The sequence below is a fragment of the Epinephelus moara genome, chromosome 4 (genome assembly GCF_006386435.1).
Source record: "Epinephelus moara isolate mb chromosome 4, YSFRI_EMoa_1.0, whole genome shotgun sequence".
Taxonomy (NCBI): domain Eukaryota; kingdom Metazoa; phylum Chordata; class Actinopteri; order Perciformes; family Serranidae; genus Epinephelus; species Epinephelus moara.
Window position 1 is genome coordinate 19,251,925 of NC_065509.1, and position 24,082 is coordinate 19,276,006.

The window sequence follows — 24,082 nt, forward strand, 5'->3', positions numbered from 1 at the left end:
GAAATCAACTAAAAAAAAATCAGAATGACAGTTGCACTCTTCTGCATCAGCCTGAACCTGCAGACAGCAGTATCACTTCTTACAGCCTGAACGCTGTGACTGAATATGAAAATTGATCCCTTCCTCATCGATTTGAGCGAATGAATTCCTATTTCAGGACCACGGACAGATCTCAGCAATCTCCAAGCCTCAGCTGCTTCATGCTCCATCTCTGAAATTTAACTCATATTAGAGTAAAAATGCATTGATTAATATATATCAATTTTGCATAAGTATATGTTTTAATGCTAAATGAACATAATGCATCACTATGAGGTGCATGTGCCTCACAGTTTCCCTTGCAATGTTTGAGAGGGGGGGGATCAGAAATATGAATCCTCATTACTGAGTCATTTTTTTCTGGATTATAGTAGCAGGAGGACAGGGGTTTGTGACTTGTGTATTATTGCTCAGGGCCTGCTCAGTGAATTTGTCATAGAGCCATCAACTCACAGTGAAGCCAAGTACTGTAGGGCGGAAAATCCAGTTTGGAAGACGTGAGATGCAAGGCAGAATTCAAGGCTTGACAATGCATGTCATCATCTATATATGCAGATATATGTAGGTCACAAGCTAGTGTTGTATGTAAGGTATGCATCAAAGGATACATGTGAGCGTTCACCTGCATTCAGAGGTGTCACCTGAATCTGAGACTTATGCCTGTTTGTTTTATATATGAAGTATAAGGTCCCTCATGTCCAGTACATCACCAGCAGCACTAACACTGATCTGTGATTCAGACTGTTTTTTTGCCTCAAGTTTGCTTTTTGGCTTGTTTATTTTGTGTGTGTTTTGGAGCCATGTTGTAATAAATCAGAGACTTTTATTGCTGCAGTGCTGAGAGAAGGCGTTGATGATGGGAGCGCACCCTTGACTCGTGGTTTTGAGGAGGCAGCGGTCACGCTTTACCCTGTTAATTCAGAGTATATTGTGCTGGAGAGGGGTTGCTAAGCAGCCACAGGGGACTGAGTGGGATTCAAACAGTGGGGATTTAGAGCTACAGTGAGCTACCACTGATCTCTTTTTCTATGATGTGAGGTTTCTCTGCTTACATTATACATAATGTTGTAATGTTTTGTGGATTACGTGACCTTAACAGTGGCGTGCAGATAGGAAAAGCAGTTAAATATCAATAGGTGGTGACAATATAGATTATTCTATGTTTTCTTCATTTGCTTAATAAATTCATATCTATAGATGTGAGTGTACCTCTGGTGCTGTGTAACAAAGGACTTGTAGTTCACTCCCGGTCCCTTGCTTGGGGATGAGTCTCTTCCCATATGTGCTGTAAACCCTGCTTCTTATTCATCTCACTCATCCTCCCATTAGAGCCAATTTCCCAGCCTCCTGTCTTCACTTTATTTCCTGTTCGTGTGCTACTCCCAGGTTAGATTCTATCTTTTGGAAGGGGTTGAATTTCATGCAACTTCAGCATGAATAATGTAAGACAATATGGGTCCCATCTGAGCGTGAAGTAAGAAAATCTGTATGTGCTGAAACATTACATGGACAAGTGTGAATTTTGCAAGCTTTTGCTTTATAATCTGCGGTGTGGCCTGGGCTGAAATACAAAGAAATGAACACATTTAGAGGCAGGTCAGGCTGTGTTGGCGTGCATAAAATACATATGTCAAATAAGAAATGGTTTAGAATTGAATTACTCAATCTCTTAATAGCAAAATGTTCATTGATAAATTTACACCTCAACATTTTTTGTGTGGATTGTGATTTTACAAACAAGCCGGTGAATGTGCAAATCTTATAATGCACTGTGGCGCAGCCTTGAAAGCAGCGACTAATACAGGCCCAAACCTCTCTGCAGAGTTATTATCCTTATGCACACAGTAATAGCCTGCCTTACCCTATTTCATTTCTCTCCCAGGCTCCTTTCAACCACTCATTTCCACATGAAAGAAGTAGAAGTGTGAACTGGGGTGCCTTGAGAAACATCATGCATGTTAGTTGTTTTCTGACAAAATCACGATTAAAGATACAAGTTAGAAACCACTCTGAGCTCCCCTCTGTTTGAATAAAGACATTATTTGCTTCTTGGTATCTTTGAACATGCACATATAGATTGTTTCCCTACCAGTAAGGTGAAAAGGTCACACATACAGCTAACTGATTAATAATTATCCAGTAGTGGTTTATTGTTTACTGATGCAGCCATTTCAGTGACATTGAGTGTCCTCATGAGCCCCCGGAGGCAGTAGGCCTACAATAAGTACACCAACAGGGAAACTGAAGTCTTGTGATACTATTCAGTTGCAAACATAATAAGTTAAGTCAAGGGAACTTTTAAACATTGCACTGCAGTCTAGATAGCCATGTAATATCATCATAATTTGCATCTGATGTGAACAATAATCCTGCGATTTAGAAATTCTAATAATCTGATGTGCTGTCTGTGGTATGATACCCAGCCGTGCACTGAGCCGTGCTCAGGGTATCTTTGTTTGGGGACATATAGAGCAATAAAAACTCTGTTTGGCTTGGCAGATCTGTAGCTATAGGCTACTTCTTGGTGTTTTTTAAAAGCAGAAATAAAAACCACCTCCTTCACTTCCACAGGACTGCCCAGCTTAGACGTCTGTCTTGCTGTCTGTCTGTCTGTCTGTCTGCCAAGGCTCCATGTCTGTCTGTCTGTCTGCCAAGGCTCCATAAACAGCTGCAAGACAGTGGAGCCCCAACAGTGGGCAGCTGTATGAGCAATCATGTAAGAGGAGACAAATGGTGACGTTTTGCACCACTTGTTCACTGCTAATGCACACGTGGCCTGGACTGTGCTTCATACCCATACTGCATTGTATGCACTAAGAGTGCGTGATTAAAAAGCAATTGTTTTTCCACGGATATGTGAATATGTATTGTACAGTATTTATTGCACTGTAGTGAGAGTTTGAGGTTGAACTCCAGCACATAACAAGCTGCAGTCGCCCTGCTTAACCAGCAGGCGGCGCTGTGTGTTGTAAACAGGTCTGCCATGGGGCTGGCTTGCTCTGTTCTCCATTTTGTATGTTTTTCCTGGAGGTTAGCGCCTACTTTCCTAATGGCTAGCTGCGACTCTCCACTGCTCAGCCAGTTTTACGCAGTTTGCATGACATTTTACAGCTAAATCGACCTGGAAGACTTAAATCTCTCCAGCCACATTCAGCTCGGCGGGTTTTTGTCGTTTTGTCGAGCCATGTAGCGAGGATACGACGCCTGAGGAGTAACAAACATTGAGTCAGTGTTGCGTGTTGTGCACTGCCACTTTCAACCAAAACAATGTTGACAGACGACCTGTGGACACATACCAACAATCAGTCATTTCAAGGGTAAGTATGACCGTTTATTCAGATTCGAGTTGATATATGTGTTAGCCGTGGGCAAATGCAGTAATGTGGCACATTTAAGGCTAAATACGCGATTATAGCGGCTATGTTGGCTAGCAGGCTAACGTTACTGTCAACGACATTCGAGCGAAATGTAGGTTCGTAGCCACTTTAACGGTTAGCCACATTGCTAGCTTGCATGCCAACAGTTAGCAACGTGGCTAACGCTAGCATAGCTTTGACTTGGGTAAACTTTACGACTATCTCTGTGTGCTTTGTGGTGGTAGCCATGCTATGTGTGTTTACCTTTAAGGACAGTCTGTATAAGGTGGACACTGCTGTTTATGCGCTCATGTGCACATTTTTTGCTAATGAGAGAAGCTAACGCAATTAGCTATCTTTAGCTTCGTTAGCTATCAAGGGCGCGCGGGGGGGGGCATGCTTTGCAACTTTCCCCAGTGTTATATGGACTCATTGTCTGTTACTTGCTCTTTGCATGTGAACAAACTGAAACCAGTTTATTTAACATTAAATGTGTACAGTAGCAGTATAGTGCGCGTCTGATAATCCCTTTTTAGTAGTTTTAATGTGGTTGCTATGCACTCCTCTAAGCCCCGTGTGCTAACGCTCTCTCTCTGTCTCCCCCTCCCCTATAATAAAAAGATGGATAACAGTGAAGTGAAGAAGAAATCATATAGAAGAGATGACCATTTAAGCAAATTGGTCTACACTGAAAGCCCTGAGGAGGGAGGTCTGTTAAAAGTGGCTCCTCACAGTGCTGTGTCCATCGCCTCTGCCACCTCAGTCGTTCTTCCATCCAGCCCGTTGATGCAGCCAGGACAGGTGCCTAACGGCCTCAGCAACAGCCCCCTTCCAGAGGAGCTCACCTCCGCCTCTATCACAGCCACCGTAGGCCCCTTGTTGGAAGACCCAGAGCCCAGGGTGCTGACCAAAGATCAGAAGCTTCTTCAGCAGCAGACTCAGACTTTCACTATATTTGGGCGTCAAACCTTGAGGGAAAATCTGCCCCAGTTGGAGGCCAGTATAGCAGACGTTAGCCAGTCCTGCATGGATTCACTTATTGGGGGATCAGATCCCAATTTCTTCCACATGAAAACAGAGGATTTCTCCATGGATAAAGGAGACCAGGATCCCATTGACCTTGATCATGCCTTTGATCACATTGGGAAAGATGTGGACGTGAACCAGAAATTTTTCAGTGACAACACTCTGGACCTGCTCCAAGACTTCGAGCTCACTGGGTCCCCCTCAGATTTTTATGTCGGGGATGACGCCTTCCTATCCACTCTGGCAGACGATTCTCTGCTTGGGGACGTTAGCTCAGAGAGGGACATAAAACCCACCGTGGTTGAGAGCGTTAATGGCAGTGGGGCAATCTCTGTTGCTCTCAATGGCAACACGATCACATGTCCAGATCAGTCCAGCTCTAGTGTATCCACAACTGCCTCCTTAACACCTACAACCACTTTGGCTGCATTGGTGAAGAAAGAAAAAGATGCTGGCTTCATCCAGCTCTGCACCCCAGGTGTGATCAAACAGGAGAAGACATCCACAGGTCAGAGTTATTGCCAAATAAGCGGCACATCCTCCACAGACATGCCCAGCCCTAACCCCATCTCCATCTGCGGGGTCAGCACTTCAGGAGGACAGAGCTACTGCTTTGGAGTCAACTCTATCAGCAATGAAGCTCAGCAGCAGAAGACTCAGAAGCCGTTGTCCAGCCAGTACCTCCCAGTGACAACCATTGGTGGGGCCTGGAGCAGAGTCCAGGGTATTGGGGACAACTCTGCAATGCTCAGGGCCAGCGAGCCTTTCTCAAGCTCTCCCTCTTACCCCACCAGCTTTGCCAGGTAAGAAATGTAGGCAGTACTCTGATGTGTGGTCTGACCTGACCTTTCGTTTCAGTCTTAATAACTTGAGCAAATGTGGGTATGTGGCAATCCGTGTTTAGTCTTATTTTATCCCCCCTTGCATCACCAGACATCTTACATTCTTTGCTCAAAGACCAGAGGTGTTACATTTGTCCCCAACTTTGCCTCAGAGCTGTGGCCTCCAGAAGCCTGAAATAAGCCCGGTGATGAGCCTCTTGCTCGCAACCTCTCAAATACTTACCCTGAAATGTTCAGTCATACATAACAGATTGTTAAACTGAACTTTTTGTCAGGTTAAAATAAATATTTGCCAGTTATAGCTTCTCAAATCAGGGATGTTCATAATGACTAATTTTCCTGACGTGTGAAGGGAAGTTTATACTTAGTTGAATCGAAAACAGCACAATTTCATATTGTCCGAAAAATTGCATTTAACAGCCATTTTAAATTGTTAACCCCTCTTTAAAAAAACGTTTTTACTTTGCACCGTGCAGCATGAACTTTCCTCATTATCCTGCAAAACATCACAACAACTCAATAAATACAAGTTAGCAAATAACATTTATTGAAAACAATATTCTGTAGGAAAATACATCTTTAAGAAATGTCTGTCTGGTTTCGACATTTTTATTGATTGAACAAAATTGCATAAAATAATAATAATTTTAATCATAAATAACCAACTAGTATTTCTGGTGCTGACTAGTGGGGATAGCAATGTAAAATTGACTAACTGTGCACATGTGATTATCTGATGACTATTTATGTCATTGCATACTTTCGGTCCTTTTAATCATTAAGCCCTTTTAATTTTGAATATTGGTCTATACTGATATTTTCTGAAATGTTTATTTTCCCCAGTAATACACCTACACAGTGCATATTTTGCCTGAAGAAGGCTTATATCACAATCAATAAAGCCTATCTGATTTCATTTATGTATGATAGATGAACAAAATATATTAAAATGAATCCTTCATCACAGATTTCCTTAAGTAACTTATTTATGTGTTTTGAATTGTGTCCTCTCTTATAGTCCTCTCCTCTCATAGTGTTTCATATTGTCTTGTGCAGTATTCTTGGATAGTGCAGTGTCAGTGTGCCACTGTACTGTGAGCACGTTGAGCACAATTTGGACATCCTTTCTCTATCCTCAGCATGAACACAGCAGTGACATTTAATTGCTGTTTTTGAGCTACCTGCCGTTAGAGGCAGAGCTCACCTGAGAAATGTCAGTGGGAAATGTCAACCCAAATAGATTTTTCACTCACTGATGCTTGCTGACTGGGTGAATATCTTTTAATTAAAACAGCTGGCTGCTGATTATTTGTTTATGCCACTTTATGTTTCACCTGTTTATAACCTTGAGTGTCAGGAAATGGTTTCAGTATTGTTATCGAGTTGTCTTTGACAGCTCATGTCACCTTAGTGCAGTAAATAAAGGATCAGAAATAGATGGGAGTTTATAAACCCCTAATAATCTATTTAAAACGTCCCTGTCAGCCTCTAATATAAAGACATTACTTGTGCTTTTGTAGCTTGTGATTAGCATCATAATTATTTTTGACACGCCACTGACAAAATTATTAATCAGTGCTGGACACGATTGTTAGTTTTTCGGCCGTACTTGTGTTGTTTATAGTTCAACTTAGGCAGCGTCTGTTATCTGGTTTCACAAATAAAGCATTGGTGATTCTGGATTACAGCTTTCACAAAGGTGGTTATCAGCTAGTGTTGTTGGTACAGGATTTTCCAGTTTATGAGTTTATACACATGAAGGAGTTGGAGTTTGTGACAAACAGCCAGTCACATGCAGCATCAGCAGATAACACACAGGGTGTTTAACACATGTTGAAAATATTGATTCCTGCAGGAAAATCAGGTCATTGCAGTCAAAGAGTAAACAAAGTGAAAGATGTCCTTTATAACGACTAGAATAGAACAAAGATGATGGAAATAGTAGAAAATAATACAGTCATTAAATGCCAGAAACACTGGATCTTTAAGTTTGTGTTATTTTTTCAGGGCTCTGCATTTTTCTGATCCTAAGGTGCCTGGATTGTGTTTTGAGCAGAGTATAGGTAGTAGACATGCCAAAATATAGGGACATAAATAAAATAAGGCTTATGCATGACTGCATTGCAGTGCACATAAATTAGCTCATTGCAAGTGTGAAGATTCACTTCGTTAATTAAATTAAAAAGGCAGATTGGTGCACTTTGTTAGAGCACAGTGGGAAAATGTCCTATTTAGTGCATAGTGTCATCTCAGTTATAGATTTCATCAAGGGGCATCTTGTGCACCTGAGCTCCAGTGTCAGTTATACAGTAGTTTCAACACAATTATTATCAAACAGTAGCAGCAAAATAAATGTATTACAGATGGGAATAGTTATAGGTGCTCTTTAATCCCGTTTATAGCCACAGTGACTATGTTTACATGCAGGCTAGTACTCCACTATCATTTGAAATGTAACAGCATACTGTATTTGATATGGGTCATGTAAACAACATATTGCATCTGGATATTCTGAATTAGGCCTTACTTTAAATGTCGCATCATCTGATTGAGACGTGGGACATGCCAGTATTATTTGGGTTGTAGGAGCATTGTTTAGATGAGCAAACCCTGCACTTTTCAGGCTTTGATTTTGGTTTTGTAACAAGAAAGAAACGTAGATCTCCTTCCAACCTCTCCAGACAACGAGTGTCATTAATAGATGTACAACGTTTAGCTCGTAATCCACAAAACCACCATGAAAATGACAGAATCTGAAACGATTGCCTGAGAGTCCTTGGAGCACAGCCATGTAGGTGTTGGACCCTTGCGGGAGCTGGCCGATTGATTGGCGAGTCTACGTTCAAAGGACAGGACTTCGGGAAGGGTCAGTTGGGGTTTGCCACAATCTGTGATGCACCGTCTCTTGCCTGTTTATTAGGGGTGTAACGGTACACAAAAATCACGGTTCGGTACGTACCTCGGTACTGTAACGGTACACAAAAATCACGGTTCGGTACGTACCTCGGTACACAAGTCACGGTTCTTTTTTTTCTTTTTTTTTTTTCGGTACAGTAATGAAAAAAAAAGACAACTATTAAATATCTTTTACTTATTGGTAACCTTATTAAAACGTACCACAGCAGTTAACTCTTTATACGCAATTTATGAATGAAACAAATATATATAAAATCCTGCTTTTTCACATTGTTTGAATGAAAATAGAAATATAAAAGTGAAAAATAAAATCCTGCTGTTTTTTTAACAGATTTTTTTAATGAAAAATATAAATATAAATTTCTGCTTAAACAATTTTACTCAAATAAAATAAAAAGTATAGTGCAGCTGGTCAGCTTTAAAGCCTGCTCAGATTCAGTTTTACTAGGAACTTACTTAGCTTTCCCACTTTGTTAAAGTGCAGTGAACAAAACATGCTTCAATATCTAAAATGCAGCTTAAACAACACTCCAATGGCGTTCGTTATTTAGCGCGATCAGAATGGTCAGGGAAATGCTCTTTCTTTTTAAACGACGATGATATCGTAGTTTGCACCAGATTACTCTTTCTAGTCGTGCTGGTTAACGTTCAAACTCGGGTGGTGTTGCTTTAGATGCGTTAGCATGTTAGACGTGTTTCCAAGTACATACCCGACCGCTATTCTGCAGTGTCGGCACACTGCTTTTGTCTTGTCCACTTGTTTATTTCCATCTTCGTGTTTTACCCTGAAACCAAAGTGTTCCCAAACGGAGGACTTAAGGTTTGCAGGGGGGTCTTCAGGTTCTTCAGGCTCACTTGCCATGTTGTCAAAATGCGAGAATGCGCTGCACAAAGTGAAGACAGAAATTTATGGTCGGACTCGGTCCGTCACTCAATTATGTCCGTCGGGGAACTAGATATTTTAAATGGTTCGGCTCGCAAAAACAGAATTAAAATAAAACAAAATAAAATAAAATAATGTCCTGCGCCCAATAATTCGGTACAGGGTCGTGCCAAACCGAAAGTCGCGTACCGAACGGTTCGACACAAATACACGTACCGTTACGGCCGTACTGTTTATGGCCTGCTCTGCGTGTTGTACACAAATCAACTGGCCAACAGTAGTTTGCAAGACTGGAGTAGAGATGCATGGACCGCCCCACCCCGAAAATAACTTGAATGCACCTAATTTTAAAGACTACGCTTTGGATATCTCCAGGGTTTTGTATCTGCGCAAATATTACAAAACTGACCTTTTCTAGAAGGTGATCAAAGGAATGAGTGAGGGATGCTTTGTTTGCACGAACAAACAAGTCCACCACCAGTGGGAAACTTTGAAAAAATCTAATTTTGATGCAAAAAAAGTAGCAGTATCTCTTTCTTAATCAGAGTATGCACAGCTGCATGTAAATATAAATTAGTGGTATATATTAATTCACATTAGCAATGTGAAATACTGTTTTTTTTTTCCATAATAATGGCAAAGACTGAATATTGTGTGTATATGAGTGTTTTTATTAAACTTATCCAATACAACCTGACACAAATCACACAACACCTTGGCTTCTAGTAATAGAAAAAAAATGCATAAAATCTGATATAATGGAAAGAAAAATCTTTCCGTGTCCGTCAGTATTTATAACTATAACATGAATGTGAAATTTCTGTCCCTTTTTTATGACTCTGTAGGAACGGTGACTCCATTTTTCCCCTCACAGTTGAGGGATGAGGAGGTGGACATTTTATACGTTTTGATAAGCCTGAACAAAAACTGCTCATTGCAGGTTTGGTTTGCGGTGTTGGTTGCCATAGCAATGGAGCTCGATTTAAAATCAAGCCATCGTTGTGGGACAAAAATACGTCGGGTTGGGTTAACCCCCTAGTTAGTGATTTAACCCACCAATCCTGCTTCGTGAGCTCACGGACTCGACAGGACGTGGCTGCAGCAAGAGAAAGGATGTGCCTGTTAAAAAGCCAGGGGAATTCCACTTTTATCCAAGTCAGACGTTTCATCTTATTTTCTCTCTCAGACTGCGCACATCAGTATGTATGTTTATGGCACGTCTCAGTTCTAATGTGGGATCAAGATTTCCCCTTCTCTACCAGATAGCTTTGTATTATGTTTTTTACTCTTTTACTTTACAGTTTAACAACAGACTTTGCTCAGCCTCTCACAAATTTTTCCACTCAATGGGGGTTCATGAAGTTGTTCTGGGCAGATCTCTTCGATCCTCCAGTTGTCTTATGCCAAAAATAAACCTGAGATGAGCAGTGTCTTCACTTGCAGCATATCTGTCCCCAAGGAGCAGTGCATTCAACAATAGGGATGAATGAATTGTGGCCTTTACAGAGGCCTGCACAGTAAGAAGGAAATTCTGTAGCAGAGGAAATTAAAAAAAAAAAAAAAAAAAAAAACAGGCTGCGTATTATTGTGTGATTTTGCATAATCTTAATTTCTGCTGTGATTTCCTTCCAGTGCGTTCCCACTGAGATGAATGTGGAGTACACAGTCGCAGTATTTGGACTCCACTCGGCCCCACAAAGTGTCTTTTGTACAGTTACTCTGCTCCCCTGTAAAGTTTTATGGGTTCAGCTGTGAACGTGGCTTTGGGATCCAGTCGTGGAGCGGCTGAATAGAAATTCTTCACCAACAGTGGTGTGGCAGAGTCACGAGTCTTAAAGGCTTTTTTGTTTGTCTCTCTTCAACATTCATGCCTGTCTGATTCACAGTATCTGACAGGGAGTGATCAGCTCAAAAGACTGGCACGCAAATGTGTGTCACGTCAACAAGGCGGCAGATGTGGTCATGTTTTTATTGTTTGTGCAAACGATGCTTGGTAACATCTTCACGACTGTCTGACAGTGGTCCCTATGCCCGGTGACCGGGAACAGATGGGGAGAGACACGAGATACACCTCATCTTCATTTCACATGTGGCTTTAATTGCCTTGTCTTTGTGTTCTGTAGAGGGGTGTGTGTCAGTGTTTGTGCATGTGTTTAAGCATAGGATTATGTCTGTGCATGTGAACCCAGATAATATTGTGTGGGTGTGTGGCTGTTTGTGTATTGGCTCATCTGTGTGCATGTGTGTGTAAGCTTAGCATTTCCGTGTGCGTGCGTGCCTAGTGAGGGGGAGTTTGTTTTTGTGCGGTGCCTATTCGCCTCAACCTGTGTGACATTTAGCGGCTTGAAATTAGCTGAGCGCTGGGCTGCGGTGTCTCTGTGGTTGTCAGGCGGTTGGCATCAGGTCACCATCTCTTCAGCTTCTCACGCAATGGTGCTGCTGCTTCTTGCAGAGGCTCAGGAACATGCATGACACTGAGTACCTGTCTTGCCGTAGCTCCACAGTTTGCTGCTTTGCTCTGTGCAGGTCTTCTTATATGAGCCCAACTAGCTTGGGCTCGTAACATAACCACTTGTCCCCCGCATTATCAATGCTATTCTGTACCTTGGCCGTTAATTTTAGGCATCACCGTTTTACGGTCTGACTCAGTTTTTTCAGTCTGACTCACAAACAGCCGGCTCTCACACAATGAAGAATGCGTCACCTTGACTAATGCTCCCTATTTTAGGATATACACACCCTCCTATGATAACTGGTTTTGATGTGGCATGAATGATTAACACTGAGTTGCTCTCAAAGGAAATACCTTGATTGAATGGAGAATAAATGCAGAAACAAAATTCCTCTGACAGATAATCACACAGCCCAATTAGTTGCCTTGTGTTGTGTGACTTTTGTTTTTAGCTTGGCATTTCCTCCTGCGCCTGTGATTAGCCCAGCCCATATAGGGGGCTTCAATTTGTAGGTCAGATATAATGACTTCGCCATATATCCTGTTCCACACTTTAGCCTGCTCCCCACGTTTCTTAGTTTAGTTAAAATAAGAAATGTTTTTATGCTCTATAAAAATGTTATTTATAATGCGCACTCTAGTTTACTGGAATTTCTTGGAGGCTTTTGACTCGATAGCTCGTAATGGTGGAACGTTGTTTGCAGGAGTAATAAAACTGGCTAACTGAATAGAGCTGTTCTCACAATTCTCACATGGAGACAAAGCAGTGTTGTGTAGCTTCAGCATGTAGTGTTCTCTCTTATGTGCATGTTTGAGTAATGTATGGTTCAGGTTTTCACACAAATAAAAGGTCATTCATTCAGGCTTTCACTGAAGTCATTCATAGAGATGGATTCATAACTTAAGTTCAGTTTTTCTATTCATTAATCAGATGTAACCATTCTCTGTCTGCTGAATATTAACTAGAGCTGAAACAATGGGTTGATTAATCTTGATGGAAAATGAATCAGCAGCTACTTTTAAGCATTAGAGGTACACTGCGCAGGAATTGTTGGGTATTGTTTGTAAAGACAACACTCAGACTTGCCCCTCCCCCCTGCACTGCTTGTATGGACACTGAAAACAACTGTACTATTATGGGAAGGTTATACTGGTTGTAATGGAAAAGCTGATACTTTAGCAAACCAGCAAAAGGCATTTGTTCAGGCACATAGATCTAAGGACTCCCATTTTATTGTATTCACACTGTAAGAACTAGGAACAATCAACGCTGTTTAGGAAGATTTTCTTAGCTCAGTTTTAAAGTAGATACTCCCCCAGCACTACAGGACCTGTGAGTGACACAGATACACAGTGATTGGTTGAACACAGCCAATACAGCACAGGCAACTGCCACTTTCAAAAGCCTATTAGCCGTGTAAGCACGAGACAACACAATCAACAGCTTGTAAAAGAAAAAACACGGAAGAAAACATGGACAAATGGACCCACAGTAAAGTCCAGGCTTAACTGGGCATATTTCCAAGGTGGAAATACAACACGATTTAGACTTGTCAAAGTGAAAATAACAGTACTACACCAATTGCTGGCCGGCCTAGAATGCGTTTCTTTTGGCGGTACAAATACAAGCAGAAAAACAAGCCCCTGAAAGTATGTATTTCTTCATGGAGCTCCCAGTGGGCAGTTCCTCTCAGGGAGTCTCCAGAACTGTTCGGTCAGAAAACGCCTTAAGCTACCTGTCGTCATCTACCGGTCCAACAGAAAACAGGTGAACTCTGTGTTGCTCTTCATCCCCATTGTCTCCTTCAGTGCTCATGAGCTAAAGTGAAAAGCAGCCCCAGATTCACGCTTTGTCTGCTTGGCGGTTCACCTCGCTCTATATGCGATCCTTTCGGCACTGTGTGCAGTTTTCGGCACTTGGTTGCTACCTTTTTCTGAAGTTCCCTTCTCATTTGCACGCTGTTGGCTGGGGGCTACACACCACTGCCCCAAGGTTGCAGCACATGAACGTCCCAACCACAGCAAAATAAGAAGAAAAATAAGAATATACAGGCAGAGAGAAGGGTTTCTGCATATTAATACACCACCATACACTCAAGTGGGTCATAGGTGATAATTCAAGAGAGGCATTACTTTTGTCTATAAATTGTTATGTAGGAATAATATGCGTTTAACAGTTTAAATCATTCTTCGGGCAAAAAGGTTAAACTTTACCGAGGTTTTAGCTTTGTAAATGTGAGGATTTGCTGCTTTTCTTTGTCTTTGTTTGACTGTTAATGGGTCAAAACAAGCAATTTTGAGATGTGACATAGAGCTCTAAGAAGCTGTGATGGACATTTTTCAGTTTCTGTTTTCTGACATTTTAAGGGGCAAAAAAATATATATATTGTTTTTAAATAATGGGCAGATAAATTGATAAGGAAGCTACTCGTTAGTTGCGGCACTTCTATTAACTGACTGATAATAATGAATATGTTGAGTTTAGCGGTGACTCAGTCTGGGCTGAATGAAGCAGTGCCCGGGCAAGTTGAAGAGCAAATCCGGTTGTGTCTTCGCTAAGGTGGTTAAACTCCAGAGCATTTCACATGTGGGAATATTGAGTCAACTTTGGAAAATGACTATGACTCACCGCTGAATAAAGCTCAGGAAGAAAACGGCTTGAAAATAGACTTGTGTTAAAGCCGTTTTCTGACTTCTTCTTCTTTGTCACAGCAAACACTATCTCCCCATGTTGGTTTTTGCATAAAATAAACAACTCACATGCTTAAGATGTAAAACTCAGTCTATGTAAACATATGAAGCAATACTCTTTGTAGTGCCTTACATTGATGAAATGTAGGTATGAATCCTTCCCTCGGGGCTGTGTTTGACAGCTGCGGTGCCTGCAGGACTTTGTAACAACCTGTTGAATGAGTGTTTTTTCATGACAGAGTGAGCTCAGTAGTAGAGCTCGGTATTTATGAGGTTACTGGGTTCAACTTCAGTATTTCTTGCCCAAAGTCAGCTTTTATTTGTCCCTACACAAATTGCTTTATTTATTAGCTGCTATCAAATGACAACAAAGACTCAAGTAAATTGTCGTGAAGAACGGCCCCTTTTTTTATCCGCCTTGCACTCAGACTTGTGCTAAACTGTGCAATACATAGTTGGTTTTTGGCTGAGTTTGGCCCACATTCTCTAACACCACCCAACTAAACTCCTGTTTCCAGGATAATTGAAATGCTCACTAGCGCTTCAGCTCATAAACTTTGTCTTTACGCGCCGCCATTTTCTCGCAAGCGCCCAATCGGCACTGTGCATGTGCAGCTCTCAGCAGAGACGAAAAGAAAGCAATATGACTCACTCTGAACTAATTCCATCCTTAGAGCCAGAAAAAACAATGTGTTTAATTATTTTTTATCACTTGCCAGATCATACAAGTGAGTAACTAGATTTACCAGCTCGACATGGTGCTTTACTTGCTCCGGGCAATTGGGCAGTCGTTATTGTTGAGCCCTGGGTAATTAGTCTGTCAGGTTAGAATATAGAGCCTTATGAAGCCATTGCAGTGACCAGGGTGATGGGCTTTGATTAGGCTAAAGTCAGAGCATAGATTCAACCAGTGAAGAAGTAAACAGCTGTCGGGTGTATCAGTTGTGGTTTGGTGCCTGGTTTGATACATGAGTAGTTTATGGTCTTTATATATAGCTATATGTATTTATATAAAGCCTACTAGTCTCAGCTCTCAGCCTTGGCTCTGTGTTTTGAGAGTAATCTTTGGTCAGAGTCGCTATTCGGTGCACAGTGTTGATCTGGCACACCTCTCTGCCTCACATGCCCGTCCTCTTTCACTCTCTTTCTCTCACTCTCTCTTCGTCCCCTGTTTTTGCTTCCTGCAACCAAGGGCAGAGACCTTAACTGTCAGCAGAAGCTTTCAGCTGCTGTAAATCACCTTTTTATGATTTTGCTTCTGTGTGTACGTGTCGTGCATGTCTGTTAGCTTTGTGTATTATGCATGAGTGTGTAGGTGTGCACGTGTGGGTCTGTCATGAGTGCTATGGCAGGCAGGCAGGCTAACCACAGAGGGCTGCCGTGAAGCTCTCACTCTCCTGACCTACTTTCCCTCCCGCCTGCCCACAGCTGGCGCCGAGTTAACGCACCAGATCAAATGCCAACCATTCCAGTCCCTTTCACGTTATTACCGCATTCTCCTGTAACCACAGTTTTTCTGTATTTAGTTTTTGTTGTGTTTTGATACTGAATAGGCTTATAGAAATTCCCCATATTGAGGTTAAGAGGATGTAGCTAAGTCTGTGAGTTGTTTGCGCCCTTCTTCTTGCTTTTGTGTGCAGTTGTCGAGTCAGCAAAGCCAAACTTTGGGAGTGGGTTCCTCCCACATCCAGCTGAAGGTATTATGGTTATGCACACAGTAGCAGCCTCCAATTCATTTTACAGGCCAGGAAGCCACCTCCCACCTACATACACTTACTAACAGCTCCTATTATGGAAACTAATATGGAAACCTAAATCCTTTGGGGTTATTTTTCTTGTGCGCAGCCATGGGTTAGGTTAAGTCTTTTCCTCTGATGTTTGAAGCCAAACAGTAGCTGCTGCATTTGGCTACGAAATGTGGCCGTTATTGAAGCAGGTTTGTCAATACAGCATGTAGGAGGAGACAATGGCTCCTTGCAGGCACTGACACTGAAGGATCATCCAGACTGTCACATGTAAGAGTACTTCACTAATGGCTTGTTTCATGAATCAAAACAATGACCATAAAAGCACTTGATGTCAATGTTAAACAGCTCCAAAGGGTACTATATCTCCATTGTATTAATTTCCTGTGGCAGCGTGGCTTATGTTTAGTGAATACGTTGCACTAATGTCAAGTACTTATAAAGACATACTGTCTGTTTTTATTGGAAGGCACATGAGGGAGATATTTTAGAGAAGTCCAGCCCAGTCTTTGGCCAAACAAGCCCAGTCTCTCCACTCCCTCATAGAAGCTTCGTTGTTGTTTTGCATGCAAGAATGATTCAGAGCGTGCAGACCAGTTCCCCTTTCTATTTTGGTGGCCCTTACCTCGGGGAAGGAGCACTTCCTTCTGCTCTCCTCACGCTCACAGAGTCTTTATGAAGATTTGGAGATGTTCGTGCAATGCTGATTCATATCAGTCGCTGTGATAATCTTTACAGTACAGCAGAAAAAGGTTTTAAGCATGCAGCCACCCAAACACATGCTTGTCAAGATCCTCATTCTATTATTTCCAGTTTTATTTCAGGAGCGTGACCTCATCTGACGTGTGAGACAGAGACAACCAGTTGAACAAAATGATTGTCCATATTTTTCTCTGGGATGACTCATTACAAATTGCTGGGCCTGAAGTAGATCAATAAGGATGACGTAGGCTTATAATGTGGAATACTGTAAATGCACAAAATGATTTACCTCACCTAAAATGAAATAGCTGGGCATTGCAATGATATAGCTCGAACGGCTTCTTGTCTGAACTGACAGAGAGGCTGGGGTATATAGAGCAGGGGCCTGCCAAGCTACTCGTGACACTCTCGGCTAAAAGGGGATTATGAATTGTTAAGCAGGGCACTGGGCCACCGGTATTATCGTAAGTGCGTGAAGTGGCTTGTCTCATTAAAACCCGGGCTGATTGATCACACTCCTACCGATGTCAGCGATTAACTTTCTCTGCACTGCTCTCTTGTTGAAGTCGAGGCCCATCTCAGGGTGTCTCTGCCTTTGTGCTGTGGCTGTGCTCTGACCGATAGTAAACTCTGAGGGAATGCGAGAACTTCCTGTCGATGGCAAGCGCTCACTTCAACAGATGGTTTCAGAAAGAGGAAATTCGGTCTGCCCGCACTCCCGTGCAGCTTTGATTGGTTTGCGTCTGGCAATCCCAAAAACAGATTTGTAACTTGTTTCATGGCTTAGTTGAATGTCATCCACTGATTTCAAATTGAGTTTAGAGACAGCACTGAAAAGCAGTGACATCGCTTCAGGCCTACGTTGTTGTTGGAAACATGTAGCGGCTGCAGTAATTGGATTTGAACTAGTAGCCTACAGCCACCTAGTAAAGCTGTCCTGCTGACACCATCCCAGTGGGCCAGTGAAGGACAAACTGGTTACCCTCCACACCCTCTGACATCATCGTCATCATCACTCTGGACTCATTAGCCTCCTCCACCCACCCCTTTGGTTACAACGGCCTCCTTTGGAGCTTGAAGGGCTTTTGTTTGTGTGTGTGCATAATATACTGTATGTGTGCACTCTCGTAGCAGTACGTTAAGGAAACCCCACATAAATCTGTGTGTGCGACAGATGGCATGCATGTTACATCATCACAGCGGCACAGCTTTTGTATGAATTGTATATATTGTATGACCCTTCATCACCCAAGCCACTGCTGTTGACCTAGATCCAAACAGCAGGTACTCAGACAGGCTGGTTGAAAGCAAAAATAGCTTGTAGGAAACAAATGCAAATTGTAAACCACGGTGACTCGTGAGGTTTGTCACAGCACAATTATCTGCAAAGAGAATACATAGAAAACACATTTTGAATTATTGCCTATCCTGAAATGGCTGCAATGAAGCATTCTTTTAAGCTGTGTTTCTATATTTAGTCTCTAATTGCATTGATTGCCTTTGTTGGCAACTTAAGGACAGTGGATTGAGCTGTAAACACAATATTGACATTATTATCACCTTATAAAGTTGTTATGGCAAACTTGTAGCAAAGTGTTGCCTATTTACTCATTCAGCAGGCACAACGTTTATTTGGAGTTAAGTTTCTGGCCAGGGGCTTTTTGGAGTTTGCATGTTCTCCCCTTTTCCTGCCACAGTCCAAAGACATGTAGGTTAGCTTAATTGGCAACTCTGATTTTCCAAGTCGACTCGGAGTTGGCAGTTTTTACAAAAATTCTTCTCTTTTTTTTTTTTTCACCTACAATCATGAGAGATGTATGATTAATGGACTCCACCCACTTCAATCTAGCGAGAGATTCATTTTAACATCCCAAGTTGAAAGAGAACTGTTGTCGACATTGCTGCATTCAGCACGAGGACTGCAAAGAGAAACAAGTCCTCTGTGTTTTTTCTATTTCAGTTACAGTCCGCTTTCTGTCTGGCATTTGGCATTGGGCGGGAGCGAACAGTGGGTTTTTAGAGCTTTCTGCAAAAAAAAACAGCTGCTGGCTACTGCTGCAGATGATGCTGATGAGATTTTTGGGATGGAACCAAATTATAAAGTTATGGGCTGTTATACCAAAACAATGCGGTGAAAGAGGCTTTGAGGGAAATTGCAGAGTTGGGTGATAATACTGTTGGATTATCACTATTGGCAGCCTTTGTCACATTACGTCATGTAGGCGTCATGTTATAATTTCACATGTCAACATAAATGTGTGAGTTTAATATTAAGTAAAAACTAAACAAGCAGTAATTCAGAGTGAGATACAGATTCTGTATAAAATGTGGTAGTACAACAAAATAAAATGCACCACAAATCTAATGAACAAATCTCAACAGTTGCCAAATTAAAAGTAAATTAACTGGCAGTTTTAACCATTATTAAAAAGTGACCACTATGGCTTAACGTGTTACACCTCGTTCCCTTCTTGAAAAATCTAAAAATATGGAGTTGTTTTCCTGTGTGGGATCAAAGATGATGCTATGCAGGTAAACAGTGATATATTCTGGTAAAGACAGCGCAACTTAACAGAAGGATGATCGTCAGTTCACCTGTAGTGTATTGGATTTGGATTTTTGATAGAGTTTATGTTAACTTTTTCCACTTTGAAGTCCAAACAAACACGCTCAACTCTCAGAAGTATGAATGGGTGCTGAATCCTCAAAAAAATGTAAAAAATTGTGTACAAAAGGTGAAACCCTTCCTCAGCGTGCACACTGAGGAAAGGTTTCACCCGAAACGTTCGTGTGGCAATAAACACTATAATTGGAGTGCTGTCCTGTGCCTTTTGTACACAATTTTTAACTTTTTCCACTTTTACAGATGAAAGATTAATGCAGTTTCTTTCTGTGCCTGCATAGGTTGGGCTTTTTGTGAGTTAGAATGATGACTCCAATTTCCAAGTCTAAAAACACAGCTCTTTGATTTTTTACTGTCGCTATAAATAGTTAAAATAATGTTCCTTCTGCTCAGGTTGTCCACTTCAAACAATGATAAACTGTGCACACACAATATGGAGTGTGATTTGTTTAGTGCTTGGCTGTAACTACCAAACTGAAGTTAAAACCTTTTGTTCCTCAAAGTCTGGCAAAGTCTCGTTGCAGAATGCGATTTAAAAAGCAGGTAGTCGGGTGTGTTTGAAAATGGTGGTTTTTCTGGATTTCCAAGGATTTAGTGACTGTGTTCTCAATTAAATCTGCCCCGTGTTTCACCTCTCACAGCTGGGCCAGGAGGGAGCTGTTCAGTGAGCCCCCCACTTAGTGGTGTGATCACCTCTAAACCAACTCAAAGATTCAGGGGTTTGAATTTCAGCTGTACAGAACAATGCAGAGAGCAGTCAAAGACACTCAGGAAATAAGAGCTCATGAACTGTCAGCACACAGTTGCACTGAAGACGAGTCATAAAAGGTAAATGGACAGACTTATTGACCACAGTGTGTTCTCAGTGGTGCTCAGAAAGCTCTCAGCCCTGTCATGGCTAGACAGCCTCCTCTGAGGTCTTTCTCTGATAGTTTTTGTTTTTTTCAATCTGGCTGCTGAATGCTTTTGGACTTGATGCTTTGATGTTTCACTCAGGTTTTCCCATCCTGCTACACCCACTGACTGCTGGGGCTTGGCCTGCTTTCATGCTCATACCCTTGTGTTGTGTAACTTAAGAGTGAACTTGGCTCCCTGGTTCAAATCTGCATAAGAGTGTTAGCGTGCAGTGACGGTTCGGGGCAGTGCCTATCAGATAAAACAGTTTGTTGTCATTGCAGAGGCAGACTGTTGGACACATGGATAGACAGACACAGTTGTTGCATGTCTCAGGCTCAATATCCTCTCAGTGTGGGCGTTGTTGTTGCTGTGGCCACTGGGTTAGAAGGGGGGTGTGGACCTCTGGTGCATGGATGATGCAAAGCCTGACACCCTCTAGTGGTCGTTTTGAAGACGTGCATCACCTACCACTGTTGACTGGGTCTGGAAACATTTGTGGTTCAATCAAAGGAAGAAGGGCAGTTTTATGACAACCACTGGATTTAGGATGTGACCACAGATAGTCCGATAATTTAGGCTTTAAAGGCCCAAACAGGCACAGTGGGTCTCACTTTCCTTCACTCATGATGTGGAGAACCAAGGTAAAGTTGAGGTAAAGCAAGCACAAGGAGCACATTGAGTATTATGGGAGTGTGTGTAGTGTATCTGTGTAGTGTATCTGTGCAGTTTATTTCAGGTTTTGGCGCACAGTTGCAAATATGAACTGCAGCTGAACTCTCAAAACACAGGATGCTTTCAGGAGCCGGGACAGGCTGTATAAATGGCATACTGTAGACATACAGTATATGTCTGACATGAATTTGACTGATATGTATGTGCAGCTATTTTGTAATATGAGGGCTGCACAGTTAATTTGGTGCAGACCCCTGCAAAAATCACATCTTTTTTTCTTTCTTTTTTTTCAGTGAAAATGAAATGCAAAAATTACCATTCCTGCTAAAATCATGACTCACATCACACTCACTATCGCAGCCCTATGTGATACCTAAGATCATTTAATGCACTTCCTCATTGACAGTAGAAGTCAATTCAGTGTTTTGTCTCTGTGGGTAAAATGTACTTATGTTTTTATAGTTGAAGTTTGGAGTTTTCCTGCAAACAAACAAAAGTTGTGTTTAGATTCAGTGTTACCAAAGTGCATTTGTGTGTATCCATGCAGTCCAACAAATATGAAAACATTTCCCTCCTAATAAAACACTTACAATACGGATGTTCCTAACAATTAATTCCCATGATGCTGAAACGGAAGTTTAAACTTAGACTGGTAGACTCGTCCAAAAGTTAGACAACACTCAGAAAACATTCACAATTGAGGGCAATTTATTGTGTAAGCTTAAACATTGTCTGACAAAGTACTGCATATAGGAACAATTTGAAATTGATAATTACATTTTTCAGTAACCAAACTGTGTTTTAAATGCTGCTGAAATGAGCAGCACTTCTTGTATAAACAGTGCACATTATCCTACAAAACATGACAACAACTCGCTCTCTAGAAAAATAAATCTTTAGGAAACATGCTGGATTATTACAGCATATATTACAACTACATTTTCATTGAGTTGACTAGCTAATTGTGCACATTCCTCACTTGGAAAGCCGTTTTTCTCTCAAATTGTGAAACTGGCATCTTACACAGCCGCGTTTAGAAGGAGCAGTTTTCTTCTTTCCTGCGTTTACTGCACATTACTGCATATCTTGGCATTACAGCCACCAGTAGATCAGGAATTTGTACTCGTCACCACCCACACGTGCATGCTCATGTGTGTTCTTATGCACATGGGAACCCACTCATAGAAAAACAGCTCCATAGCGCTACTAGAGGAATGACTGAATATTCCTTACATTCCTCTGCTCTGTCTCCACCCTCTCCCTCCTCTTCTGCCTCCAGACAAGAAGTCAGTGCGGCTATATCCTCGCCACAGGGAAAGAGCGGGACTCATAAAATCTGCCTGGTGTGCTCTGATGAGGCCTCAGGCTGCCACTACGGCGTTCTCACCTGTGGCAGCTGCAAGGTCTTCTTCAAGAGAGCAGTGGAAGGTACAAAGCCATAAGACATCATTATTTCCTCACTGATTTATTCATCGCCTGTGATACACTCATTCATCACTAACCTGTGTCACTTCAGTTTGCCCAAATGTGGGAGTCATTATGATTTGAAGTTGGAGGCGCTATCATTACAAAGTAAAGGACTGTGATACAGCTAATTAGTTTTTCCCCCTGGAGTGTTTGCCACAGCAGTGAAGGTAAATAACAGATTAATCTTCCTCTTCTGTGTGCCTCAGGGCAGCATAATTACCTGTGTGCTGGGAGGAACGACTGCATAATAGACAAGATCAGGAGGAAGAACTGCCCGGCTTGCCGCTTCCGCAAGTGTCTGATGGCAGGCATGAACCTGGAAGGTACACATTAACCTCTTCATCCTCACCTTTCCTCTTTATTTCACTTCCCTGAACGTTCATCCTTGTATTCTCCTCTGCAGCGCGCAAAACCAAGAAGTTGAACCGCTTAAAGGGCACCCAGCCGAGCAACCCGCCCGAGCTCATTCCTTCTCCGCCAATTGAGGCAAGGTCCCTTTTACCCAAGTGCATGCCTCAACTTGTTCCCACGATGCTGTCCCTGCTGAAGGCCATCGAGCCGGACACCATCTACGCCGGCTATGACAGCACCCTGCCCGACACCTCCACCCGCCTCATGACCACCCTCAACAGGCTGGGTGGCCGACAGGTCATCTCTGCTGTGAAGTGGGCCAAGGCTCTGCCAGGTTAGTGGTGCACTCTGCCAGTAGGAGTGTAAACTTGTCCTTTGGAGTGGGTGTAGACTGTGTATATTTAGATTAAGATGGTTTATATTGGTGAGTTTGCAAGGAGAAGGATGTGACATATTGAGGTTGATCTGCAGGTGCAACAGGTTTCAAAAGAAAACTTAACATTTCTTTGTCGTAACATTGAACATAGATGTGCGATACTGCCATTGCTCCTCTGTCTGCAGTGACATCTGTGTTTATGTAAACTCCAGTATTTAATTGTTGCACTTGATATCCCAGAAAAAAAGTCAAACCTGCACAAAGACAAGTTAATGATGAGTGCTGTCTTCAGTGTTTGGTATCTGGCGTTGTGTGACACCACACACACAACTCAAAATATAGCCAGTATGTGCAAACACATTTTATTTTAACTACGCACAGAAAATTGCAAGCATGAGTATTTTACAAGTGTTAGAAAAAGCAGGAGATGTTGTCATGTATTGGTGCAGCGCAAACAGGTGTCTGCTCTGTGTAAACAAACACTGGCACTACATCTGGATCTGCTTCATCTGGGGCTAGCTTGACACGTAGGCACATTTGCTAAACAGAGTGAAGTCTGATTAATGACTACCATACACTGAAAGACCTCTGACATACTTTTAAAAGAATAAAGTTTGACGCCCTCTCACATCTGAAGACAATGTGAGTTTTTTTGTGAGACACTGTAAGATTTTGCAAACACTGGGGATCCTGCAGGGTCACTATTTGCAAGACTACAGCTAGATTCCTTTCGAAATTATTTCCGATCCTGCTTCTGGTGGAAAATATTTCGCCAGACTCCCTAAAACAGATGTGACAAATTAACCATTCCTTACATGTCCTCAAAAACAAATAACTCTAGAAACTCAAGATAAAAGGTATCATATATTGACAGTATTCTTGTCAATGTGGAATAATTCCATAAAGAGAATTTGCATACAAAATTTACATTTTGGATTTTGTCACCTCAGCTGGCTAACAGCCTCTGTCTGTTAGCCGCGCTACTTTAGTGGGGAGACCGTGAGTGAGAGGTGAACCATTTCAAAAATTAAGGTTTCTCACTTA

General features: G+C 41.9%; 1 protein-coding gene across 1 annotated transcript in view; it reads left to right on the forward strand.

Moving 5' to 3' along the window:
- Positions 1-3,071: 3,071 nt before the first annotated feature.
- Positions 3,072-24,082, forward strand: part of nr3c1 (nuclear receptor subfamily 3, group C, member 1 (glucocorticoid receptor)) — a 32,234-nt gene continuing 11,223 nt past the window's right edge. The window contains exons 1-5 of the mRNA XM_050042349.1: positions 3,072-3,356; positions 4,017-5,224; positions 22,124-22,272; positions 22,518-22,634; positions 22,715-22,996. Of these exons, the coding sequence (XP_049898306.1) occupies positions 4,017-5,224; positions 22,124-22,272; positions 22,518-22,634; positions 22,715-22,996 (1,756 nt within the window). The 5' untranslated portion in view covers positions 3,072-3,356. The remainder of the gene's footprint in view (positions 3,357-4,016; positions 5,225-22,123; positions 22,273-22,517; positions 22,635-22,714; positions 22,997-24,082) is intronic.